Source organism: Ptychodera flava, chromosome 5 (assembly GCF_041260155.1).
Source record: "Ptychodera flava strain L36383 chromosome 5, AS_Pfla_20210202, whole genome shotgun sequence".
NCBI lineage: Eukaryota > Metazoa > Hemichordata > Enteropneusta > Ptychoderidae > Ptychodera > Ptychodera flava.
The window spans coordinates 44,239,420-44,262,106 of record NC_091932.1 but is presented as its reverse complement, the minus strand read 5'-3'; the positions used below and the strand labels follow the sequence as shown (position 1 = coordinate 44,262,106).

General features: G+C 36.8%; 2 protein-coding genes across 6 annotated transcripts in view; both read right to left on the bottom strand.

The window, feature by feature from the left end:
* The window catches only part of LOC139134066 (short transient receptor potential channel 4-like), a 74,369-nt gene that overhangs the window by 33,689 nt on the left and 17,993 nt on the right, over positions 1-22,687 (bottom strand). For 4 of the 5 annotated variants that reach the window (XM_070700968.1, XM_070700971.1, XM_070700969.1 and 1 more), the window contains exon 13: positions 22,443-22,503. The exons of the other annotated variant lie outside the window; for it this stretch is intronic. The gene's annotated coding sequence lies outside the window, so the exon portion shown is untranslated. Of the gene's footprint in view, positions 1-22,442; positions 22,504-22,687 lie in introns of those variants that run through there. 5 annotated transcript variants of the gene reach the window in all.
* LOC139132637 (nucleolar protein 58-like) lies at positions 1,774-22,488 on the bottom strand. The gene is made up of 12 exons (XM_070698906.1): positions 22,444-22,488; positions 21,666-21,725; positions 21,281-21,340; positions 20,504-20,563; positions 20,119-20,178; positions 18,993-19,052; positions 18,132-18,191; positions 17,341-17,400; positions 16,490-16,549; positions 15,696-15,755; positions 6,506-6,529; positions 1,774-3,242 (listed from the first exon to the last, which is right to left on the bottom strand). The coding sequence occupies exons 1-12, from the start codon at positions 22,486-22,488 to the stop codon at positions 3,168-3,170; spliced, it is 684 nt and encodes a 227-aa protein (XP_070555007.1). The 3' UTR covers positions 1,774-3,167.

Genomic DNA, 22,687 nt, shown 5'->3' with positions numbered 1-22,687 from the left:
TAATCGTAATCTTTGTCAATGTTGACGATTTTCATCATTTGATAAATCTTCTCAAATCTAATAGCTTTTATCAACTCATGCCCTCTTGTTTTGTCTCAGACTGATATCAACATACTCTCCGCCCTCTGCACAGTTTGTTTCAAAAGTTTTCATACAACATTGAGCTAACATATTCTACTAAATGAACCTTCCTCCTCAATCTTTGAAAGAGATATACTCACGTGACTCAGTCTTTCTCCTCAATATCTGTTTACTTCTACAAGACAATTTAACTTGTCACTGCTACAGTGAATAATGTGCACAAAATTATTTCGCATAGAGAAATGCAGCATTGGTATGTGGGTCTATGATTTCTTTTCCGGGATCATAACCTGACCAAAATGATTTATATCAATTTACCTCTGAGTCACGAGACGTTAGTCACTCTATGACTTTATGGTGGTTCCCGTTCTTACCACGGGTGTTTATGGTGGTTCCGTTCTTAACACGGGTGTAATCTAGAAGGCATTTTAACGGCTCTGACGGTAGGTTCGATATTAGGCACAAAAATTGCAGCCCTTCGGCCGTGCTCTGGCTTCTTTCGCGGTTGATGTTGTTGCGGTCAGCGCCTTAGAGGCCAGCGCATCAAGAGTGAACTGTAAAGAAGCCAGGTTCGTTACGTGCCTACACTGTAAGCTACACAGATATTAAAAGGTGCTCTGTAAGTGTTTATTCGAAAAAGTCTTACAGTTAATCGTGTCGTCACTACTTATTGCCAAATAAAGTAATGGGGACTGAAGTATCTCGCTCATGCGGCAAAAGACCGTGCCCAACTCAAGTCACCCACCAGCGTCTTATACAGCGTCGTCGAGTCTTATACTTATCCATGAAGGTTTGAACGTGCCATGATCACACTTTGATTCAATATCCATACCATCGCGTGACTGCAAAACTCTGCCTCCACTTCATTTGCAATTCAACCAAACATTAAAGAACGGATAAAGAAAAAAACATTTACAAAAGCTACCTTGTTACTTATAATTGGCGACCACGAATAGCTTTGTGGTCACGATGTAATATGCTCGGGCATGCTGTGACTGGCCATACAAGGCGACAAAGTATTTCACACTTGGGACGGTCAGCAACCCCGGTTGTACAATCCATTGACCTCGTTCTAGAGAAATGTGTCGACATTTGAGTAACCTGACCACACTCAAAGTGTAAGTACATCATTGATTGCGCAGAGGGACGCTGTAAGCGTTAAAATAGAAGCATAATATAGTGTTTGAATGTAAAAATGAAGATCGGAATATGTACAAAGTTAAAATGAGAAAACTTCAAATATTCAAATACATAGGCAGCGAGTTGGTAAGCAACTTTACCATAGCGCCCCCAACGTAACGACGCAGCATTTCATCTTGTGAGTTGAAGTTCCTGTGTTTTTATTGACTTAAGCTTCTCCAAGGGCTTTGAAGACTCTGGCATATCAGGCACTGGAAGATATTGCTATCGCGGACACTGACCTCATCAACGTGAAAGGTTATCAAGGTTGTGGTTTTTAGACAAGTACTCAATCCTGAAATTAATAGAGGTTGCGCAATCTCTGGATTAAAATAATGACCCAATCATTCATGGATGATCGTGTTTTTCCTATTGAGTTGAATAGTCACGTGACAGACTTACATCAACAATTTAATGAGATTAATAGTATTTGTTAATTGGAGTAAACCATAAAAAGTGAAAGGAAAATTGTATCTAGTTTTGATTGATTTGTAAAGTAAAAATCGCAAAATATGACTAGATCGAAGCCTTTATTGTAAGGAATGTCATAGTAACATAGCGAGTGAAATAATGAAATTGTACCTGTACTAATACACACTAAAATATATTTCATCGTCATTAATTGAAAACAGTGCTTCATGTACACTGAAACCAGTGTCAAATCCTTTCGATAAAGTTGAAAAATCATCGTTGAATAGAATTAACAATGCATTGAAAATATGTATTATCAACATTAAATAATAGTCCACAATATACAGTACAAGAAAAAAAGCAAATTAAGCATATATATTTCTGTAGGAATTCATCAAAGATTGTCTGTCTCGCAGAGTGAAAGAGAAAGTAAAAACGAATTTGATTGACTTAAAAACAAATGAATTCTGGATTGCCGATAACGTATGGAGGGTTGTGTTTTTTGTAAAATCTGATGGTGAAATGTTGACCTCTTTTAACACAATTTGGAAATAATTTTGAGACCTTTGATTCATAATAGTCCATCGTAAGCTTATGAAATGAAAAAGAGTCTATAATTTTGATTAATGTGAAAAAATCTCCGAATATAAAAAAAGATTATTTCGACAACCTAATAATATAAGGAATAGCATTGTGACGTCAAAAAGTAAAACGCACTCGATTATATACGGTGAAAGAAAAAAAGTATCACTTCGAATAACTGGAAAACAACACAGATAAAATCCGGACACCCATTTGCATTATCATATAGTATATCACATTTTTCTTTCTTACTAAAAAGTTCAATAATGAAAACTACGAAAGTATAGTTTCGTGACATCGATTGATGATAACCAATCATATACAGTTCAAGGTAAAACTACATGATGTAAATTAAGTTGAAAACTAAACACATAGATCGTCAATTGGCTTATATAAGCTACGTATATGATGGACGGAATAACATTGTACAGTACATAACGAAAACAACCAAATGAACAGGTGCTATGTTGCATTTAAAAATAGTTTGTCGACATGAATTGAAAATTTTCCAACACGTACAGTGAAAGAAATGAAGTCAAAATATGACTGCAATGAATTTGGAAATAACAAACATATAATCTTAATTAAGATAATCTAATACCATATGGGGACTCATGTTTTTCTATTAAACTGAAAATTGATGTAATTTACCTGTGATGACAATACAATGAAATATATTTTTTCAGCACTGATTACGAAAAGCCCGTAATATACAATGACAGGAAACACTTCCTTTAGTTTCTTACAATTTGAAACAAACATAATACATTTAATATCACCAACGTATTAAAGAAAGGAACATTAACAGGACGAGACGTATTCTGAATACATATAGGCTTGCACAATCCTAGGACAATGTTGTCAGTATATTTGTTGATTATCCAACGTTTGGCTGCGCAATTTTGATATCTTCTTCACTCATCATCCTTTGCCATGCCAAGCGGTCGTGCAAATTTCTTGAAGTATCTATGAAGTAGAATTTTTATAAACTGAAAGAATAGGAAACAAGAAATTAATGATGAGTCTTTATTTGCCCGATCTAGCTTAACTTTGCAAGTTTGATAGGACATGTTATTCGCATGATTTAGTTTCAGTAAAAAAGATATGAATGGGTTTTCCTTCAACTTTTATACGATATTCAAAGCCTAAACACTTCGCCTATGAATATAGTCTATTGCTGTTAAGGAATGTGCTTATTGAGACCTATTGTTGGCGAAATACATTAAACTAACTTTAGGATGGATGGGCGGGGAAATGCCCTAACATGAAATTAGCTTGTCCATTCTGACATGAAGGCACGTTCTCTTGCAGTGTGCGGTAGCTCGAAAGATTATGTTTAATTCGCAGATTGTCATTATTTACATCGACTTGAGGAGTCTGACACTAAGGCCGTTCTCTACTTGCTTGACTGTCAGGATAGAAATCAAAAGAACAAGGACTTTCAGGTAATACAGCACATTAGTCGAGCATCCCCTTGTGTGCGAGGAACTGGAACCATCGGGAACTAATTTTGGTTTGAATACTTCTTATATAGTGAGAGCATTCACTGTTCTGTAACACTTAGTGTAATTATATCGCTATGTAATTGGACTTTCTTTAATATGATATAAAACCTCATTACTTCGCTCCATAAAAAATAGCATATTGCTTTAGGTTGGCATTGTGGGTAAGCTATTTTTTCTACAGTTTCCTTGTCTAAAGGTAATCTCAAACATTCTTCTTCACACCATTCACATTCCTACAACCCTCTCCATTTCCTGACTCCTATTCCATGCCAAGCACATGAATGTATGTGCTATTAAAGAAGTTATAACCATCACAGGGTACATTCATGGGGAAATAAATTGTATGAGTATAGAGTTTGCACTGCACGCCATTGAATCATGAGTAGGTGGACAAAAATTTCCATGCTCGTTTTGACCGTGGGTTTTCTCCAGATATTTGCTATAGATAAGTGTTCTTTTTCCCAGAGATAAAATATTTGGGGTTTCACAAACTTCGGTGCTGAGTCAGAGGACACTCAATGTTTCCTACTGTCACACGATGGATTTCTGTTGGTTTTTGGTCAGTCTAAGTCTTGGGGTATCCTCTAGCCCCAGACAACAAACAAAGCTAACCAAGTTAATATAAATTTAAATACTGTCGACATTCACCTCAATACTGTAGTGGACTGGTGCAGGGCTAACAAACTTACTGTAAACTACCTCAAAACAAATTACATTGTCTTCAGAAATCATAACAAACATATTTTCTTGAATGGTGCTCTACACATCAATAATACAGTTATCAATGAGGTTGAAGTGACATCATTTGTAGGTATTCACATGGACAGACATCTTAATGGTCAAAGCACATTAAAATGATTAATTCTACTATCAGAAAAAAGGTTGGCATCCTTTTCAAATTGAGACAGTTTTTACACGCAATATCCTTATTCTTCTATACAAAACTTTCATCCTACCACACATCACTTATGGTCTTGAAGTTTGGGGTTCAACATATCCCTCACATCTCAATAGTATCTTTCTTTCGCAAAAAATGGCAGTCAGAGCTATAACTTTCAGTGACTTCACAGCAAACTCAGCTACTCTTTTCAAACAACTTAATATTCTCAATATATACAAATTACATAAATTACATATCAGTACATTCATGTATGATCTTATAAATAATAACTTGCCACACAGTCTTACAACATACTGTCAGTTGCCTTCTCATTGCTACAGTACACGTCATAAAATTAATGGTAACCTTTATGTCCCAAGTGTCAACACTTCCTTGGGTAAATTCTCGATATCATATACAGGCTGCATCTATTGGAATACATTACCTAAACAAATTAAAACAAAAACCACTAGAAGTTCGTTCAGACACTCCCTTTCAAGTCTCCTCATACACGGTTAGTGTTTTACATGACGAAGAGTTATATTCAACTTTACAAATATGTATATCATAGATATATAAATATATATATATTTCACTATACATTTTGGGTTTTTTTTATTTTATTTTATTTTACATATTTTCTACTTACTCGTAATGTATTTATTTAGTTATATATTTATTTTATTTATGTTGTTGTTCTTATTCACTTAGTTAGTTACTTAGCACTTTCAAGTCTACTTTTACACGATTGTTTTTTTTTGTTTTTGTTTTTTTAAGTGATGAAGAGTTATATTCAACTTTACATATATGTATATCATATTTAATATATATATATTTTATATACGTTTTTTTTCTCTTATCGTTTTCTTTTTTACGCATTTCTACTTACTCGTAATGTATCTATTTAGTTATATATTTATTTATGTAGTTGTTCTTTTATTCACTTAGTTACTTTGTTACAATTAGGTTACTTTGCAATCCCACTACTTTCATGTACACTACCCTCGATATACTTCAGTTTTCTTTTTTCTTCTTCGTTTTCTTGCTTTAACATCAAATGGCTTTGGGAACGGACTAGACTAGCATTTGCTATTTTCCGTTTCCATTTACCCTTTATCACAGCACAACTCAGATGTACATTCATTATTGAATTGTAATATTATTATGATTAAGGGTAATAAAGATTATTATTATTATTATTATTAGCTCGAATGTAACCAGAGTGCAAGTCTAGTTGAATTGAAGGTACCTCAGTTATGGAGTGTGTGGTCCTTTACCTTAAAGAGGGCACCAGGACAATATATGTGAATGGCAGGAAGCTATAAAACGCAAAAGGGTTTTCAAAATCGCCCTCTGCGTCCAAGTGTACTCTGTGTGACCAAGTCCGCATAGAAAGTACCAAATGAATGTAATTGGCAAGTCATTTCATTGCTGTTTTATTCTATTTATGCATGAGTTGTAACAAATACTGTACAAAGCACTTCATATCACCCGATCGGCATCGATGTACATGTACATCAACTTGATTTACGATACGATTCGATATAGCCACTGCGATACGACTTTATGAAGATTGCTAAGCGTCTTGATCACGAAAGGCCTACATGAAACGATAAGTAATGGTCTTCATGACACCATTGTTTTTATTTTGTCTGATTTACCAAGCTCAAATTAGGAGAAGAAATCAGGATGAGTTGTAAAAGCCAAAACTTATTACGGTGTGTTTTCACGTTTACAACTGAATAGATAAATAATTCACAATCACATCAATATAACGAAAAGGAAAACAATAGACAACAATTAATACACGTAGATACAAAGATAGTAAAGAAATTATTTGGATTCCAATGGTTTTGTTTTCACTCACCTCTTCGAAGTCCGGTACTTTATCCTGGGGAAAGAGAAGCAGCAACGGACACTTTATTGGCTTATATTTCTCTTGATTTCACAATAGTTTAGAGTTTTATTTGTTTTCACATGACACTACAATCTTGTCATTGCGGATCACATAAAACACTATCGTGAACGAAATGCAGACAGTAGCAATGCGGAACACAGTATCTTACAATAGTAAACAAAGCATATAAATTCTCTTATAATATTAATATAAACAAGGCAGTATTGCTGAAGGCGATGAGTACTTGGGCCGTGATAGAGTACTTTTGAGGACAATATATACTACTATTCAAATATGGTCTTGAATTTCCTCCTGTCAATTAGCCATTTGACTAAACGAAGCAATGGCATGACAACGGCAAAATATGTCTAGCAACTTTTGTGGAGTTTGAGGCAGGGGTTCTTTATTTATAGTGGAAATTGCTTAAACTCCTTAAATATTCAAATTACAGCAAATTTCTTTTGTTCTCGATGGTAGATGTCTTATATTTAGATGGGCATATTTAGATTTCTACCCTATAGTTATCCCTATATACCAAAAATCGGACATCCAGCTCTATTGGCTTGCTCAGAATTAGATATGTGCATAATTAATGAGGTACAATATGTGGTGTCATAAGGTGTCCCATAATACCAAATATGAAGGGTGTAGCACTTGTGGTTACTGAGTTGTGGACAAATATATATATTTGAGGTCAAAGGTCATTGAGGTCACGTGACATTTTGTCAAAATAATTGTATTGCTAAGTTATTCCTATATACCAAAAATCAGACCTCTAGCTCTATTGGCTCGCTCAAAATTAGATATGCGCATAATTAATGAGGTACAATATATGGTGTCATAAGGTGTCTTATCATACCAAATATGAAGGATGTAGCACTTGTGGTTACTGAGTTGTGGACAAATATATATATTTGAGGTCAAAGGTCATTGAGGTCACGTCACATTTTGTCATAATAATTGTATTGCTAAGTTATTCCTATATACCAAAAATCAGACCTCTAGCTCTATTGGCTCGCTCAAAATAGGATATGCGCATAATTAATGAGGTACAATATATGGTGTCATAAGGTGTCCTATCATACCAAATATGAAGGGTGTAGCACTTGTGGTTACTGAGTTGTGGACAAATATGTATATTTGAGGTCAAAGGTCATTGAGGTCACGTGACGTTTTGTCAAACAAATTATATTGCTAAGTTATCCCTATATACCAAAAATCAGACCTCTAGCTCTATTGGCTCGCTCAAAATAAGATATGCGCATAATTAATGGGGTACAATATGTGGCGTCATAAGGTGTCCCATCATACCAAATATGAAAGGTTTAGCACTTGTGGTTACTGACTTATGGACAATAATGTATATTTGAGGTCAAAGGTCACCAAGGTCACATTATATTTTGTCAAAATGTCTGAGATATCTGCGTGAACCGATGGACTCACTGATGGACTCACGGACGGATATGACCCAATCTATAAGCCCCCTGGACTTTATCCGTGGGGACAAAAAACTGTGTCACTGCATCCTTTAGGCAATATGAATACGATGAGAAACTAAATTTTTATTTTTCTTGGCCTTATACATGGGACATTGGGAGTCTATGGAGGTGTAAACTAAAAAGTCCTCTAACACGGCCAAATTCGATCGCATTGTGAAACAAATCGACGTGCATCTGTATGGGTTGGATACTATTCTTGTGCAAAGTTTGAAAGACATTGACCAGGGCATGTCTGAGATATCTGCGTGAACGGACGGACGGACGGCCGACGGACTGACATGACCAAACCTATAACTCCCCAGGACTTCGTCCGTGGGCACTAAAAACAACGCAACAGTTATTACAGCTACACTGGCGGTAGGTTCATATCCAGAGCCCCGTACGGTCTGCCGCCGTCGCTTGAAAACAATCTCATAAACCTGGCCATTATATGGGCAACTGTGTATGTGCAGCTAGCTGGATGCTTGACTTCCCGGAGAAGGCGAGCTGTCACGTTCAAACTCAGGATTGTTTGTCGATCAAATTTCAGTAAATTTACCTTACCTGGATGAAATTTTGTCTATAGGCTGAAATTTCGCCGAAGTTTGACAAAATTGCATCGATTTTTCAGGTTCATATCCGACATTTTGAGTTTTGAGTGCAGACAGAAATAAGTTTTGAGGCAACATGGCTGCGACCCGATGTTGACCCCTAGCCCTGCCTACGATGATATGTGCTACAGCTAACACACAGCATCGTACGCAGGGCTAGCGAGAGAGTTGCCGACATCGACGGTTATTTACGAGAAGTGAATAAAAGACTGTCATTTTTGGAAGCGATCGAGTAGCTGAGGTATACCAGGCGCCAAATGTAAAATAATTATTTTACACATTAGAAGAACATATTCATACGAAAAGGGTGTATTTGCATGCATTTATCAATAAAAAACTACTATAGCATAAGTATAAATAAATCAATACAGACATAAGTAAATACATATATGAGTGAAAAAACATACATATATGTGAACCAATTCACACAAGACCTATGAAGACAGACATATACATGTATACAGACGTGCATACGTACGTGCATACATACATACATACATACGTACGTGCATACATACATACATACATACATACATACATACATTCATACATACATACATACATACATACATACATACATACATACATACATTCATACATACATACATACATGCACTCACGCACGCACGCACATACATACATACATACATACATACATACATACATACATACATACATACATACATACACAAGCCCATATGCACTCATGCACGCACGCACGCACATACACACAAACCCACACACTCATATACATACATACATACATACATACATACATACATACATACATACATACATACATACATATACATACATACATACATATATACATACATACATATACACACATACAGGATCGAAAAGTTTACATGAGGGGAACGAAGTACGCTTGCGTATATCCACTCGCACACACACACACTGCTACTCGGAAAAGTTTACATGAGGGGGAACGAAATACGCATGCGTATATCTACTCGCACACACACACACTGCTCTGAAAAGTTTACATGAGGGGGAACGAAATACGCATGCGTATATCTACTCGCGCACACACACACACTGATCCACGCTCTATCATCCACGCCGCCCTGGAAGATATCCTATAATGCATTGCTGTAAGCCCAACGCCTAAACCGGAAATAGGCTCATATGGCGTCAAGACACCAAGGCGAGCGGACCGGCCTCGCTCATCCAATCTTGCCGCATATGGCAAGCAATTGCGATAATGACGAATGCTTTATTTCCAAAAATCAGTAAATGACATGCTTTATCCATCCGTTCTTCAGTGAGACACGTTCCCCAGTCAGTAAATGACAATGGGGCCGGGGTACCCCAGGCCTCCCACAAGTATCAGAGTGTTCACAGCCCCGTGGATAGCTGTGATATCGCAGCGGTACTCGTGGCGAACGCGATCGAGTCATTGGGGTCATCGCCACAGGGACTGTGGCGATGACCCCAAACCAATGACCCGAGCGCGTTCGACACGCCACAAGTACCGCTGCGATATCACAGCTACCCCGTGCATTGTTGTAGCGAAGCCAGCAGTTTTTCTCACAGAAACAAGTTGCATAATGTACTCAGTAAAACGTTGTCAGGTACATGTAACATGAAAACTGACTGAGGTCGAAGTGACTAAGGCACCGGGATTGATTTGACCACAAACAACGACAAGAGGGTGTGAATTACTTGGGTCGAAACGGACAGGGGTCGAGGTGACCTGCTGCCCCGGTCCTCAACTGCAGGCCTGACGGCCTGGCTATGTTTACATAAGGCGTCCACATTTTAGAAAATCACTAAAAGTAGGCAGAAAGAAAGCCCCATTACGTGAAAACGCTAGGGGTCGATAGGGGTCGGATGACAGTTTGACACATTTCGTACCATTAAGAGTCGAATGATACTACATTGACCGGGTTGACCATATGACTATCATCAAAAAACGTCCGGGGAAAAGTGAATACATTTGATGTTTGACCAAACGTTACAAAGCATCAATTTTTCGATCAAAAAATTCACGCGTAGAACTAATGAAAATTCGTAAAAAAATACCACTGCCTTGTACATCAGGCACTAAAATGTCGTAGGCGTGAAAATGAGTTTATTAGAAAATACACAGTGGCTCTTAATATTAGTTTGAAAATTCCAGTTCTCCGTACTCCGTTGCTGTCTAGTTCCAGTGGGCATACTTGGCATTCCAGACATTCATTCCCTGCTGAGTGGAACTACGTACGATCCTGAGTAAAGTAAGCAGAGAGTTTAGAGAGCAGAGAGTTTAGGGGTGGACCATTTGATATCCTGGGGGGGCTTGGAAGATTGGTGGAGAGCCATTATTTTTTTTCCCACGTGCTTCACCATGAATTATTTTTTTTCTACAGGGGCATATGCTGGCAACTTTGTTTTTTCACTTTCCTTCTTCGAGATATATATTTTTTTTTACCAAATTTCGGTGCAATGTTTGTTTGCTTGGTTTTTCACACCCAGTAACAAGATGCTGTTCTGTCGCACACAGACTATATTCAAGAAACTAAATGAAGTTATGTAAATACATGTACATTTTTGATTCACTTTACAAAAACATATTTGTAAAATCATGTACATTTATGGCATTTACTTGTTATTGTTGTCCTTACATTGAAAGTAGCCGGGTAATTTAAGAAAGTAGACGGGTGGACTGCGAGGGAGCGAAGCGACTGAGTGGCGAGTGAGCGTAGCGAACAAGGGGGGAGAGCGCGAGAGGGGGGTGTCCCCCCTCTCGCAAGGCGAAAAATGAAATTTTGGAGTGGAAATGGTTTTCTCTGGTGGCATCTGAGGTGACATTTACTGACTGAAACAGTACTTTGTTGTGTGTCTTAGACGTGGCTCACATACAACAAAACAAACAAACATGATTTTGTTTTGTTTGTATTATTTATGACACACTTATGGTTTTATTTGCATTGAAGATGTAACATTTAATCTTAAATCACCTGCTGTCTGCTCATTTCATTGCCCATTTCCCATTCTTCATTACCACATAGTAGTTTCCCCAAAACCATCAAACTCATTCAATTCTAATCAAAACACATTCGCTTTTGTTAAGAAAAACATTGGTAAGATAATTCACTATAACAGTGTTCGCATTTACGAATAAAACATGCGTATATAGAAAACTCATAACAATGAAAAACTGTGTAGAGAGTCGATCCAATGCGTAATAATATTACGCATTGGATTGAGTCTCTACGCATTTTTTCATTGTTATGAGTTTTCTATGCGCAAACGATAATAGTAAAATGTTTGCAGGCTGTCTCTCTTCTTGTGGTATTTTGACAAAATCCTTACATTCAGATTTACACATTTCTGGAAAACACTGGTGAGCAATTTCAATTTCAGCATACTTCCTCTAATCAGAAGGTCATGTATACTGTACAATTGTTCATATTCAGTTATTGTTCCTCAAGCTTGAAATGGTTTATGCTTTATAAAACTCTAGAGCTACTCCTTGATTTTTATTGATGCTGCAGTGTGCATCGAACAATTGCCAAGATTTTTTTTTCCCGAGTCGCAATGGTCCATAATTTTTTTTCCATCAGCCACCTAAAGCCAGATTTTTTTTTTCGAGCAACTCCACCTGGCATCTTTTTTTCCCCCAAATCTTCCAAGCCCCCCCAGGATATCAAATGGTCCACCCCTTAGCAGTAAAGCTGTTGCTTTAGTTCCAGTAAGCTGTTGCTGTTGTTCCTGTTGAATGCTGTATTTAACCATTAAAGAATATAAGCCGAATGGCAGAGAGCTGTAATACACGACTCCCAGTGTTTTATTGGCCTGGGTTGGGCCGTTAACCCCAGCAGAACTTCGCCGGCATGGCAGGTACCATTAAGTCAGAAACCCTTACGGGGCCTCTAAGCAGTGTAGTATTACTCAGGCCGGCTACCACTTTACCACTGTGTAAAGCCCTGTACGAACCCGACTCACGACACAAAGGCAAGAAAGAGAAAAAGTGTCGCACATCTTTGTCATCGTCACTAGCCTTCGACGCCGCGAGGTACGTAGAGTCCGAGTTAGGAGTGAGCTCCCCGGTGTGGCACTTCCGGGCCTGCAGATCGTCGCGTCAGTGTGTGTATCTCAGAGAGAGTAGCAATGTGTGTGTTGTGTTTGTTGTGTGTGTGTGTGTGTGTGTGTGTAAGTGTGTGTGTGCGAGTGGATATACGCATGCGTACTTCGTTCCCCCTCATGTAAACTTTTCCGAGTAGCAGTGTGTGTGTGTGTGTGTGAGTGTGTGTGTGCGACTGGATATACGCATGCGTACTTCGTTCCCCTCATGTAAACTTTTCGATCCTGTATGTGTGTATATGTATGTATGTATGTATGTATGTATGTATGTATGTATGTATGTATGTATGTATGTATGTATGTATGTATGTATGTATGTATGTGCGTGCGTGCGTGCGTGAGTGCATGCATGCATGTATGTATGTATGTATGTATGTATGTATGTATGTATGTATGTATGTATGTATGTATGCACGTACGTATGCACGTATGTATGTGCGTGCGTGAGTGCATGTATGTATGTATGTATGTATGTATGTATGTATGTATGTATGTATGTATGTATGTATGCACGTACGTATGTATGTATGTATGCACGTACGTATGCACGTATGTATGTATGTGTCTGTCTTCATGTCTTGTGTGAATTGGTTCACATATATGTATGTTTTTTCACTCATATATGTATTTACTTATGTCTGTATTGATTTATTTATACTTATGCTATAGTAGTTTATTTTTATTGATAAATGCATGCAAATACACCCTTTTCGTATGAATATGTTCTTCTAATGTGTAAAATAATTATTTTACATTTGGCGCCTGGTAGAGGTAGGGGTGGGATACGACTTGGGCCCAAGAACGCTGAATTTCGGCAGTAATTTGGCTTTTTACGTCAAGTCCCAAAATGGATTGAAGTCACCGACCCTACGAACGGGTCTTTGCAGGGCTGTGGTGAGCGGGGCGATTAGCTGTAGCGGAACACACAGCATCGTACGCAGGGCTAGTTGACCCCAACGTGAAAATGTGTTCGCGATCAAATTTCATATATTTTTTTCAGAATTTTCGACAAAATCATTGCTTCTTAAATCTTTTGTAAAATATAAAATACTAAAATAAAAATGCGATGTGCCATGTCTCCAGATTTCTAAAATATCGTTCGTTGACCGTTCGGCGGAATACTCATTTCGCAAACTTGTGACGCAGTTGAAATTCAATACTGACCGCTAAATAATCTTAATGAGACGAGATCATTCTAGACATCCTCCAAATTATCCAACCATTCGCGTTAGAGTTCAGCTCGCTTAGAGTATCATAACATTCTTCGGCCTTCGTTTAGATCGACCCTAATCTCTCCCATTTAGGAAATAAATACACAAGCACCTTGACAAAACTTCGTGCACCATCCAGGACCAAACGCACTGCAAATCTGTCTTGACGTCATCATCTCCTTACATGGTAATCGGCATACCGTATTTTTTAGCAAAGGAGACACAGAATACGTCGGAGTATTCAGTTTCAAAACGTATTACATTGTGTGATGTTGTCAAAAAAAGGTAATGTTACTGCAGTGGTATAAATTACAAAACACAAAAGTTCAAATCAGTTTATTTTGGACTGGCTTTACCCAACATTTCATATTGTTTCTTATGCCAGATTTGACCACGTGCTTACTGGCGACCCTTTACATGCAAATTTTGTGTCAAATGGTGTGTTCTCCTGGAAAAACAAACGTACGATTTCTATATGAAGGAGGCGAAATTTGCCCTCAAAACTCGAAACCACCCCTTTATGGGTGTACCTGGCTATTTTGAACGAGCTTCTCGAATCTGCAGCTCTATTTCGAAATGATGGTCTGGTTTTCTCAGCTCAAGGATAAGTGTTCTCCATCGCTGTGGGCATTACTATTCTCAACTGGGGGTACAGTTTCCAGTCGTAATGTTTTTCATTGTGTCCGGGATATAAAACCTTTCCGTTTCACTCTTCCACTTTGATTAAGACTAGTCCACATCTTGTCAGCGATTAAACATGTTTCAAGTTTAAATGTTAAATTCTGGTCTCGAGCCCTCCTGTTCAACCAAACTGAAATTACCCCTCCCACTTTGGCTCGTCCAGTGGGTGTAGCAAGGGTCGTGCCATCGCCTAGGAAACGGAGGGTGCATTAATTGTTGCATTTCGATGCACATTTTGATTATATTCAGAAGATTTTGTGGCAAAAACTCAGATAGAGAAGCATTAATATTCACATCTCACTTATTCAAGACTGGCTGAGAGCAGCACTTCCATTCAGTTAACATCATTACGCCATTTATTATGCCAAGAAAGATGAAGCCAAGACATTTTGCCCTCCCTGGTCTCAGCCAGAAATGGTTATACCTTACAGAGTTTTTTCCCACGGAATGAAAACAAATGTACTTGGCTGAGGCCCAAGTACAACAAGAGCATACACTGACAAACATATGTAATTATACTGCGATACATTTAAATATGTTTGTTTTTGGTACAGAAGCGACTCAACTCCTAACGAGTGCAAATACAAACTCTTGATTATAAATTCATTTCTTTGGTAAAATGTGAACATTTTAGTATTTTTCACAAAGTATGTGGAAAATGCAAAGTATTTGTTAGACAAGCACATGCATCGTGAAAATACGTAGTGGTGCTTTTAACAGATACATTGAAGTCCGCACTAAAATTCAATGGTCACCAATTTATGGGACATTATTCTCAGACAGGCTGTGTTCATTTGGTGATCATTCGACACTCCGACGAAATTTTTGAAAACAACAAAATCGTTTTAACCGACATCAATCTGTATAAACACGATTTGAATTAATTTGGTATAATTAATTGGATGTTGAAGTAATGCCAATATAATATACAAATGTAATCTCATCTGCTTTTTTTTCACACTACAGCCTTGTTTTTATGAGTAATTTGTAATATTTGGAATTTGTAATATTTGGTATTCCAAAACTAGTTCCAATCGTGTTTATAAGAACTTGAACTTTAATGATTTCACTCAAATAATCAAGTACATACCATTTTTGTCTTTTCCGAGTTATCGCTGGCCCTAGTTTCTCTCTCTACTTTAGTTTCGTTCTAGTAAAGGACAGAAGAAAATAAATTATGACCAAATCAAGTCAAGGAATGTTAAACAGTAAGCTGTTAATTCCGTAAGACATTGCCAGGCTTCTTGATATTTCCTTAGTTTGACCAAAAATATGATTTACAAGACTAACAATTATTGACAGTTACCATAAACAAAAATCACGAAATAATTAGAATCTCATGAAGTTTTAACATCTAAATAGTAAAAGGGTGTACGATGGCCGAGAGAGTTCTCCAAAATGCAAAACTCGGAATACACAGTGCAAAACTGAAAAAGCAAAATTGAAGACGCAAAGTGCAAAATTTTGAATTTTTGCATTTTGAAGAACTCTCCAGTTATACTTATAAGTTAAAAATGTACGTCTTTCATTGCCATTTAAGAGTTATTTTCAAAACACAGTATATTTATGATGTAATTTAGCAAATTGAGAATAGCAAAACATGAATTCAGTTGCGTGGCATAACTGTGGACATGCACAGTATTTGCCTAGGAAACATATCGCATTACGGAAAGACGTTGTGTCAATGTTGATTTATATTTTTACTGGGGTGGAAAATCCAATGCTCAACAAATTTTATCGAATATTGAAACTCATCCATGTTGTGTCTATATGCTGATAACCTGACATATCGACATAATTTTCAAATAGCAGAAAAATCAGTGGAACGGTAATCAAAGTTACAGGTAGGGAGCTTTACTATCACTCGGACAAATTTGGACGTACCTTGTCGGTCTTTTCCGAGCCTTCGGCGGCCATTGTCGTTCCCATTTGTTCGTCTTCGTTCTAGTAAAGGGCAGAAGAAAGAATTTGTAATCTCAATGAAGCAGGGAAATGTTTTTAACTTAGTCCTGATTTGTTGTAACGCTCTATTTATACATATAACAATGAAGCGAAATCTTTTGTGTTAGAATGATATTTCCTCCAAGCTAATGTAGAGTAAGTTCTAGATGAGGAAAAGGAAAGAAAAGAAGAATAAGAAGAATAAGAAGAGAAAGACGACGACGATCTACAAAACAGTCAATCGCTCTAATTAATGGTAGACAGAAGCAAAATCAGGAGTTAAACAGATAGGTCACTAATCCCAAGTGACATTACCTCGCCGTATGATAAGACAGCAACAATGATGTCTGTAGCAAGAATAATCCTTCATCTAGCCCTATTTGTGTCCCTTTATCTACCTGTACAGCATCTATAGATTGATATCATTACGTAAATGTTTTTGGTGCAGAAGAGACTAAACGAGTGCAATTACAAACTCTTGATTATGAATTCATTTTTTTCTAAAATGTGAACATTTAGTATTCTTCACAAAATATGTGGAACTCCAAAGTATTTGTTAGACAAGCACATGCAATTGAAAACATAGCGGGGCTTATAACAGATTCAATGAAGTCCGCACAAAAATTTCAAGGGTCACTAATTCATCAGACATTATGTTCAAAAAAGCTGTTTTCATTTTGTGATCATTTGACACTCTGACGAAATTTTTGAAAACAACAAAACCGTTATAACCGACATAAATCTGTACAGGAAATGGAGCTTTAATGATTTCACTCAAATAATCATGAACATACCGTTTTTGTCTCTTCCGAGTGATCGCCGGACCTTGTTGCTCTCTCTTCTTTGCTTTCGTTCTAGTAAAGGACAGAAGAAAACAATTTATGACCAAATCAAGCCAAGAAAGGTTAAACAGTAAGTTGTTAATTCCGTAAGACATTGCCAGGCTTCTTGATATTTCCTTAGTTTGACCAAAAATATGATTTACAAGACTAACAATTATTGACAGTTACCATAAACAAAAATCACGAAATAATTAGAATCTCATGAAGTTTTAACATCTAAATAGTAAAAGGGTGTACGATGGCCGAGAGAGTTCTCACAAATGCAAATTCAGAATGCACAATGCAAAACTGAAAAAGCAAAATTGAAGACGCAAAGTGCAAAATTTTGAATTTTTGCATTTTGAAGAACTCTCCAGTTATACTTATAAGTTAAAAATGTACGTCTTTCATTGCCATTTAAGAGTTATTTTCAAAACACAGTATATTTATGATGTAATTTAGCAAATTGAGAATAGCAAAACATGAATTCAGTTGCGTGGCATAACTGTGGACATGTACAGTATTTGCCTAGGAAACATATCGCATTACGGAAAGACGTTGTGTTAAAGTTGATTTATATTTTTACTGGGGTGGAAAATCCAATGCTCAACAAATTTTATCGATATTGAACTCATCCACGTTGTGTTTATATACTGATTACCGGACACATCGACATAATATTCAAATAGCAGAAAAATCAGTGGAACGGTAATCAAAGTTACAGGTAGGGAGCTTTACTATCACTCGGACAAATTTGGACGTACCTTGTCGGTCTTTTCCGAGCCTTCGGCGGCCATTGTCGTTCCCATTTGTTCGTCTTCGTTCTAGTAAAGGGCAGAAGAAAGAATTTGTAATCTCAATGAAGCAGGGAAATGTTTTTAACTTAGTCCTGATTTGTTGTAACTCTCTATTCAAATATTTCACAATTCAGCGAAATCTTTTGTGTTAGAATGATATTTCCTCCAAGCTAATGTAGAGTAAGTTCTAGATGAGGAAAAGGAAAGAAAAGAAAAGAAGAAGATAAAGAATAAGAAGAGAAAGACGACGAAAATCTACAAAACAGTCAATCGCTCTAATTAATGGTAGACAGAAGCAAAATCAGGAGTTAAACAGATAGGTCACTAATCCCAAGTGACATTACCTCGCCGTATGATAAGACAGCAACAATGATGTCTGTAGCAAGAATAATCCTTCATCTAGCCCTATTTGTGTCCCTTTATCTACCTGTACAGCATCTATAGATTGATATCATTACGTAAATGTTTTTGGTGCAGAAGAGACTAAATGAGAGCAATTACCAACTCTTGATTATAAATTCATTTTTCCGGTAAAATGTGAACAGTTTAGTGTTCTTCACTCTAAGTATGTGGAAATCCAAAGTATTTGTTAGACAAGCACATGCATCGTGAAAATAAGTAGTGGTGCTTATAACAGATACAATGAAGTCCGCACTAAAATTCTATGGTCACTAATTCATCAGACATTATGCTAAAACAGGCTGTGTTCATTTGCTGATCATTTGACACTTTGACGAAATTTTTGAAAACAACAAAACCGTTTTAACAGATATAAACTTGATAGAAAATGTAGCTTTAAAGATTTCACTCAAATAATCATGGACATACCATTTTTGTCTCCTCCGAACTATCGCCGGACCTTGTTTCTCTCTCTACTTTAGTTTCGTTCTAGTGAAGGACAGAAGAAAGCAAATCATGACCAAATCAAGCCAGGAAAGGTTAAACAGTAAGTTGTAAATTCCATAACACAATGCCAGACTTCTTGATATTTCCTTAGTTTGACCAAAAATATGATTTACAAAACTAACATTTAATAACAGTTACCATAAATTAAAAATCACGAAATAATTAGAATCTCATGAAGTTTTAACATCTTAATAGTAAAAGGGTGTACGATGGCCGAAAGAGTTCTTCAAGATGCAAAATGCACAATCGAGGAGGCATCATGGGCCAGGGCTAGAGCAGTGGACTCACTATCACAGGATGGTGAGTTCGAGCCCCGGCATGGCCATGGTGTTGTGTCCTTGAGCAAGGCACTTTATTCCTCATTGCTCCTCCCAACGCAGGAGTGATGGGTACCTGGTAGGACAGTGGTTGTAATGTGTGTGTTTAGCTCTGCTGCGCTTATTGGCTGCACATGTGAGCTGTAGTTTGCTCCCCAGGGATTTGTGTGGTATAATATTAGGTCCAGTGACCAGGGGTAATAATAATTGTAAAGCGCCTTGAGCACATGTACTTGTGGATATGTGCGCTATATAAGAACCCAATATTATTATTATTAATGCACAATGGAAAATTTTGAATTTTGCATTTTTCAAGAACTCTCTGGGCAGCGTATGGGTGTCCAGTTATACTTAAAAGTTACAAATATACGTCTTTCATTGCCATTTAAAGTTCCTATCGAAATACAGTATATTTATGAAGTTCTTTAGCAAATTAATATTAGGAAAGCATGAGTTCACTTTGGAGGCATAACTGTGGACATGCACAGTATTTGCCTAGGAAACATATCGCATTACGTAAAGACATTGTGTCAAAGTTGATTTATATTTTTACTGGGGTGGAAAATCCAATGCTCAACAAATTTTATCGATATTGAACTCATCCACGTTGTGCTTATATGCTGATTACCGGACACATCGACATAATATTCAAATAGCAGAAAAATCAGTGGAACGGTAATCAAAGTTACAGGTAGGGAACTTTACTATCACTCGGACAAATTTGGACGTACCTTGTCGGTCTTTTCCGAGCCTTCGGCGGCCGTTGTCGTTCCCGTTTGTTCGTCTTCGTTCTAGTAAAGGGCAGAAGAAATAATTTGTAATCTCAATGAAGCCGGGCAATGTTTTTATCTTAGGCCTGATTTGTTGTAACTCTCTCTTTAAACATATATCAATAAAGCGAAATCTTTTGTGTTAGAATGATGTGTCTTCCAAGCTAATGTAAAGGAAGTTATAGGTCACTTATTCATCAGACATTATGCTCAAACAAGCTGTTTCATTTTGTGATCATTTGACACTTTGACGAAGTTTTTGAAAACAACAAAACCGTTATAACCGATATAAATCTGATTAGGAACTGAAGCTTTAATGATTTCACTCAAATAATTAAGGACATACCGTTTTTGTCTTTTCCGAGTTATCGCTGGCCCTTGTTTCTCTCTGTAATTTAGTTTCGTTCTAGTAAAGGACAGAAGAAAACAAATCATGACCAAATCAAGCCAAGCAATTTTAAACAGTAAGTTTGAAATTCCATAGCACAATGCCAGGCTTCTTGATATTTCCTTAGTTTGACCAAAAATATGATTTACAAGACTAACAATTATTAACAGTTACCGAAATTAAAAATCACGAAATAATTAGAATCTCATGAAGTTTTAACATTTTAATAGTAAAAGGGTGTACGATGGCCGAGAGAGTTCTTTAAGATGCAAAATGCACAATGCACAATGGAAAATTTTGAATTTTGCATTTTTCAAGAACTCTCTCGGGCAGCGTATGGGTGTCCAGTTATACTTAAAAGTTACAAATATACGTCTTTCATTGCCATTTAAAGTTCCTATCGAAATACAGTATATTTATGAAGTTCTTTAGCAAATTAATATTAGGAAAGCATGAGTTCACTTTGGAGGCATAACTGTGGACATGCACAGTATTTGCCTAGGAAACATATCGCATTACGTAAAGACATTGTGTTAAAGTTGATTTATATTTTTACTGGGGTGGAAAATCCAATGCTCAACAAATTTTATCGAATATTGAACTCATCCACGTTGTGCTTATATGCTGATTACCGGACACATCGACATAATATTCAAATAGCAGAAAAATCAGTGGAACGGTAATCAAAGTTACAGGTAGGGAGCTTTACTATCACTCGGACAAATTTGGACGTGCCTTGTCCGTCTTTTCCGAGCCTTCGGCGGCCGTTGTCGTTCCCGTTTGTTCGTCTTCGTTCTAGTAAAGGGCAGAAGAAAGAATTTGTAATCTCAATGAAGCCGAGAAGTGTTTTTAACTTAGTCCTGATTTGTTGTAACTCTCTATTCAAATATTTCACAATTCAGCGAAATCTTTTGTGTTAGAATGATGTGTCTTCCAAGCTAATGTAAAGGAAGTTATAGGTCACTTATTCATCAGACATTATGCTCAAACAAGCTGTTTCATTTTGTGATCATTTGACACTTTGACGAAGTTTTTGAAAACAACAAAACCGTTATAACCGATATAAATCTGATTAGGAACTGAAGCTTTAATGATTTCACTCAAATAATTAAGGACATACCGTTTTTGTCTTTTCCGAGTTATCGCTGGCCCTTGTTTCTCTCTGTAATTTAGTTTCGTTCTAGTAAAGGACAGAAGAAAGCAAATCATTACCAAATCAAGCCAAGAAATTTTAAACAGTAAGTTTTAAATTCCATAACACAATGCCAGGCTTCTTGATATTTCCTTAGTTTGACCAAAAATATGATTTACAAGACTAACAATTAATAACAGTTACCATAAATTAAAAATCACGAAATAATTAGAATCTCATGAAGTTTTAACATTTTAATAGTAAAAGGGTGTACGATGGCCGAGAGAGTTCTTCAAGATGCAAAATGCACAATGCACAATGGAAAATTTTGAATTTTGCATTTTTTCAAGAACTCTCTCGGGCAGCGTATGGGTGTCCAGTTATACTTAAAAGTTACAAATATACGTCTTTCATTGCCATTTAAAGTTCCTATCGAAATACAGTATATTTATGAAGTTCTTTAGCAAATTAATATTAGGAAAGCATGAGTTCACTTTGGAGGCATAACTGTGGACATGCACAGTATTTGCCTAGGAAACATATCGCATTACGTAAACACATTGTGTTAAAGTTGTTTATATTTTTACTGGGGTGGAAAATCCAATGCTCAACAAATTTTATCGAATATTGAACTCATCCACGTTGTGTTTATATGCTGATTACCGGACACATCGACATAATTTTCAAATAGCAGAAAAATCAGTGGAACGGTAATCAAAGTTACAGGTAGGGAGCTTTACTATCACTCGGACAAATTTGGACGTGCCTTGTCCGTCTTTTCCGAGCCTTCGGCGGCCGTTGTCGTTCCCATTTGTTCGTCTTCGTTCTAGTAAAGGGCAGAAGAAAGAATTTGTAATCTCAATGAAACCGGGAAATGTTTTTAACTTAGACCTGATTTGTTGTAACTCTCTATTTAAACATATATCAATGAAGCGAAACATTTTGTATTGAATGATGTGTCTTCCAAGCTAATGTAAAGGAAGTTATAGGTCACTTATTCATCAGACATT

Coding starts and splice junctions, on each gene's coding strand:
- LOC139132637 (XM_070698906.1), bottom strand. CDS start 22,488: ATGGGAACGACAACGGCCGCCGAAGGCTCGGAAAAGACGGACAAG. Junction 6,530..15,695: donor ACTCGGAAAAGACAAAAATG/GTATGTACTTGA, acceptor CTCTTTCCCCAG/GATAAAGTACCGGACTTCGA. Junction 3,243..6,505: donor AAGTACCGGACTTCGAAGAG/GTGAGTGAAAAC, acceptor CTATTCTTTCAG/TTTATAAAAATTCTACTTCA.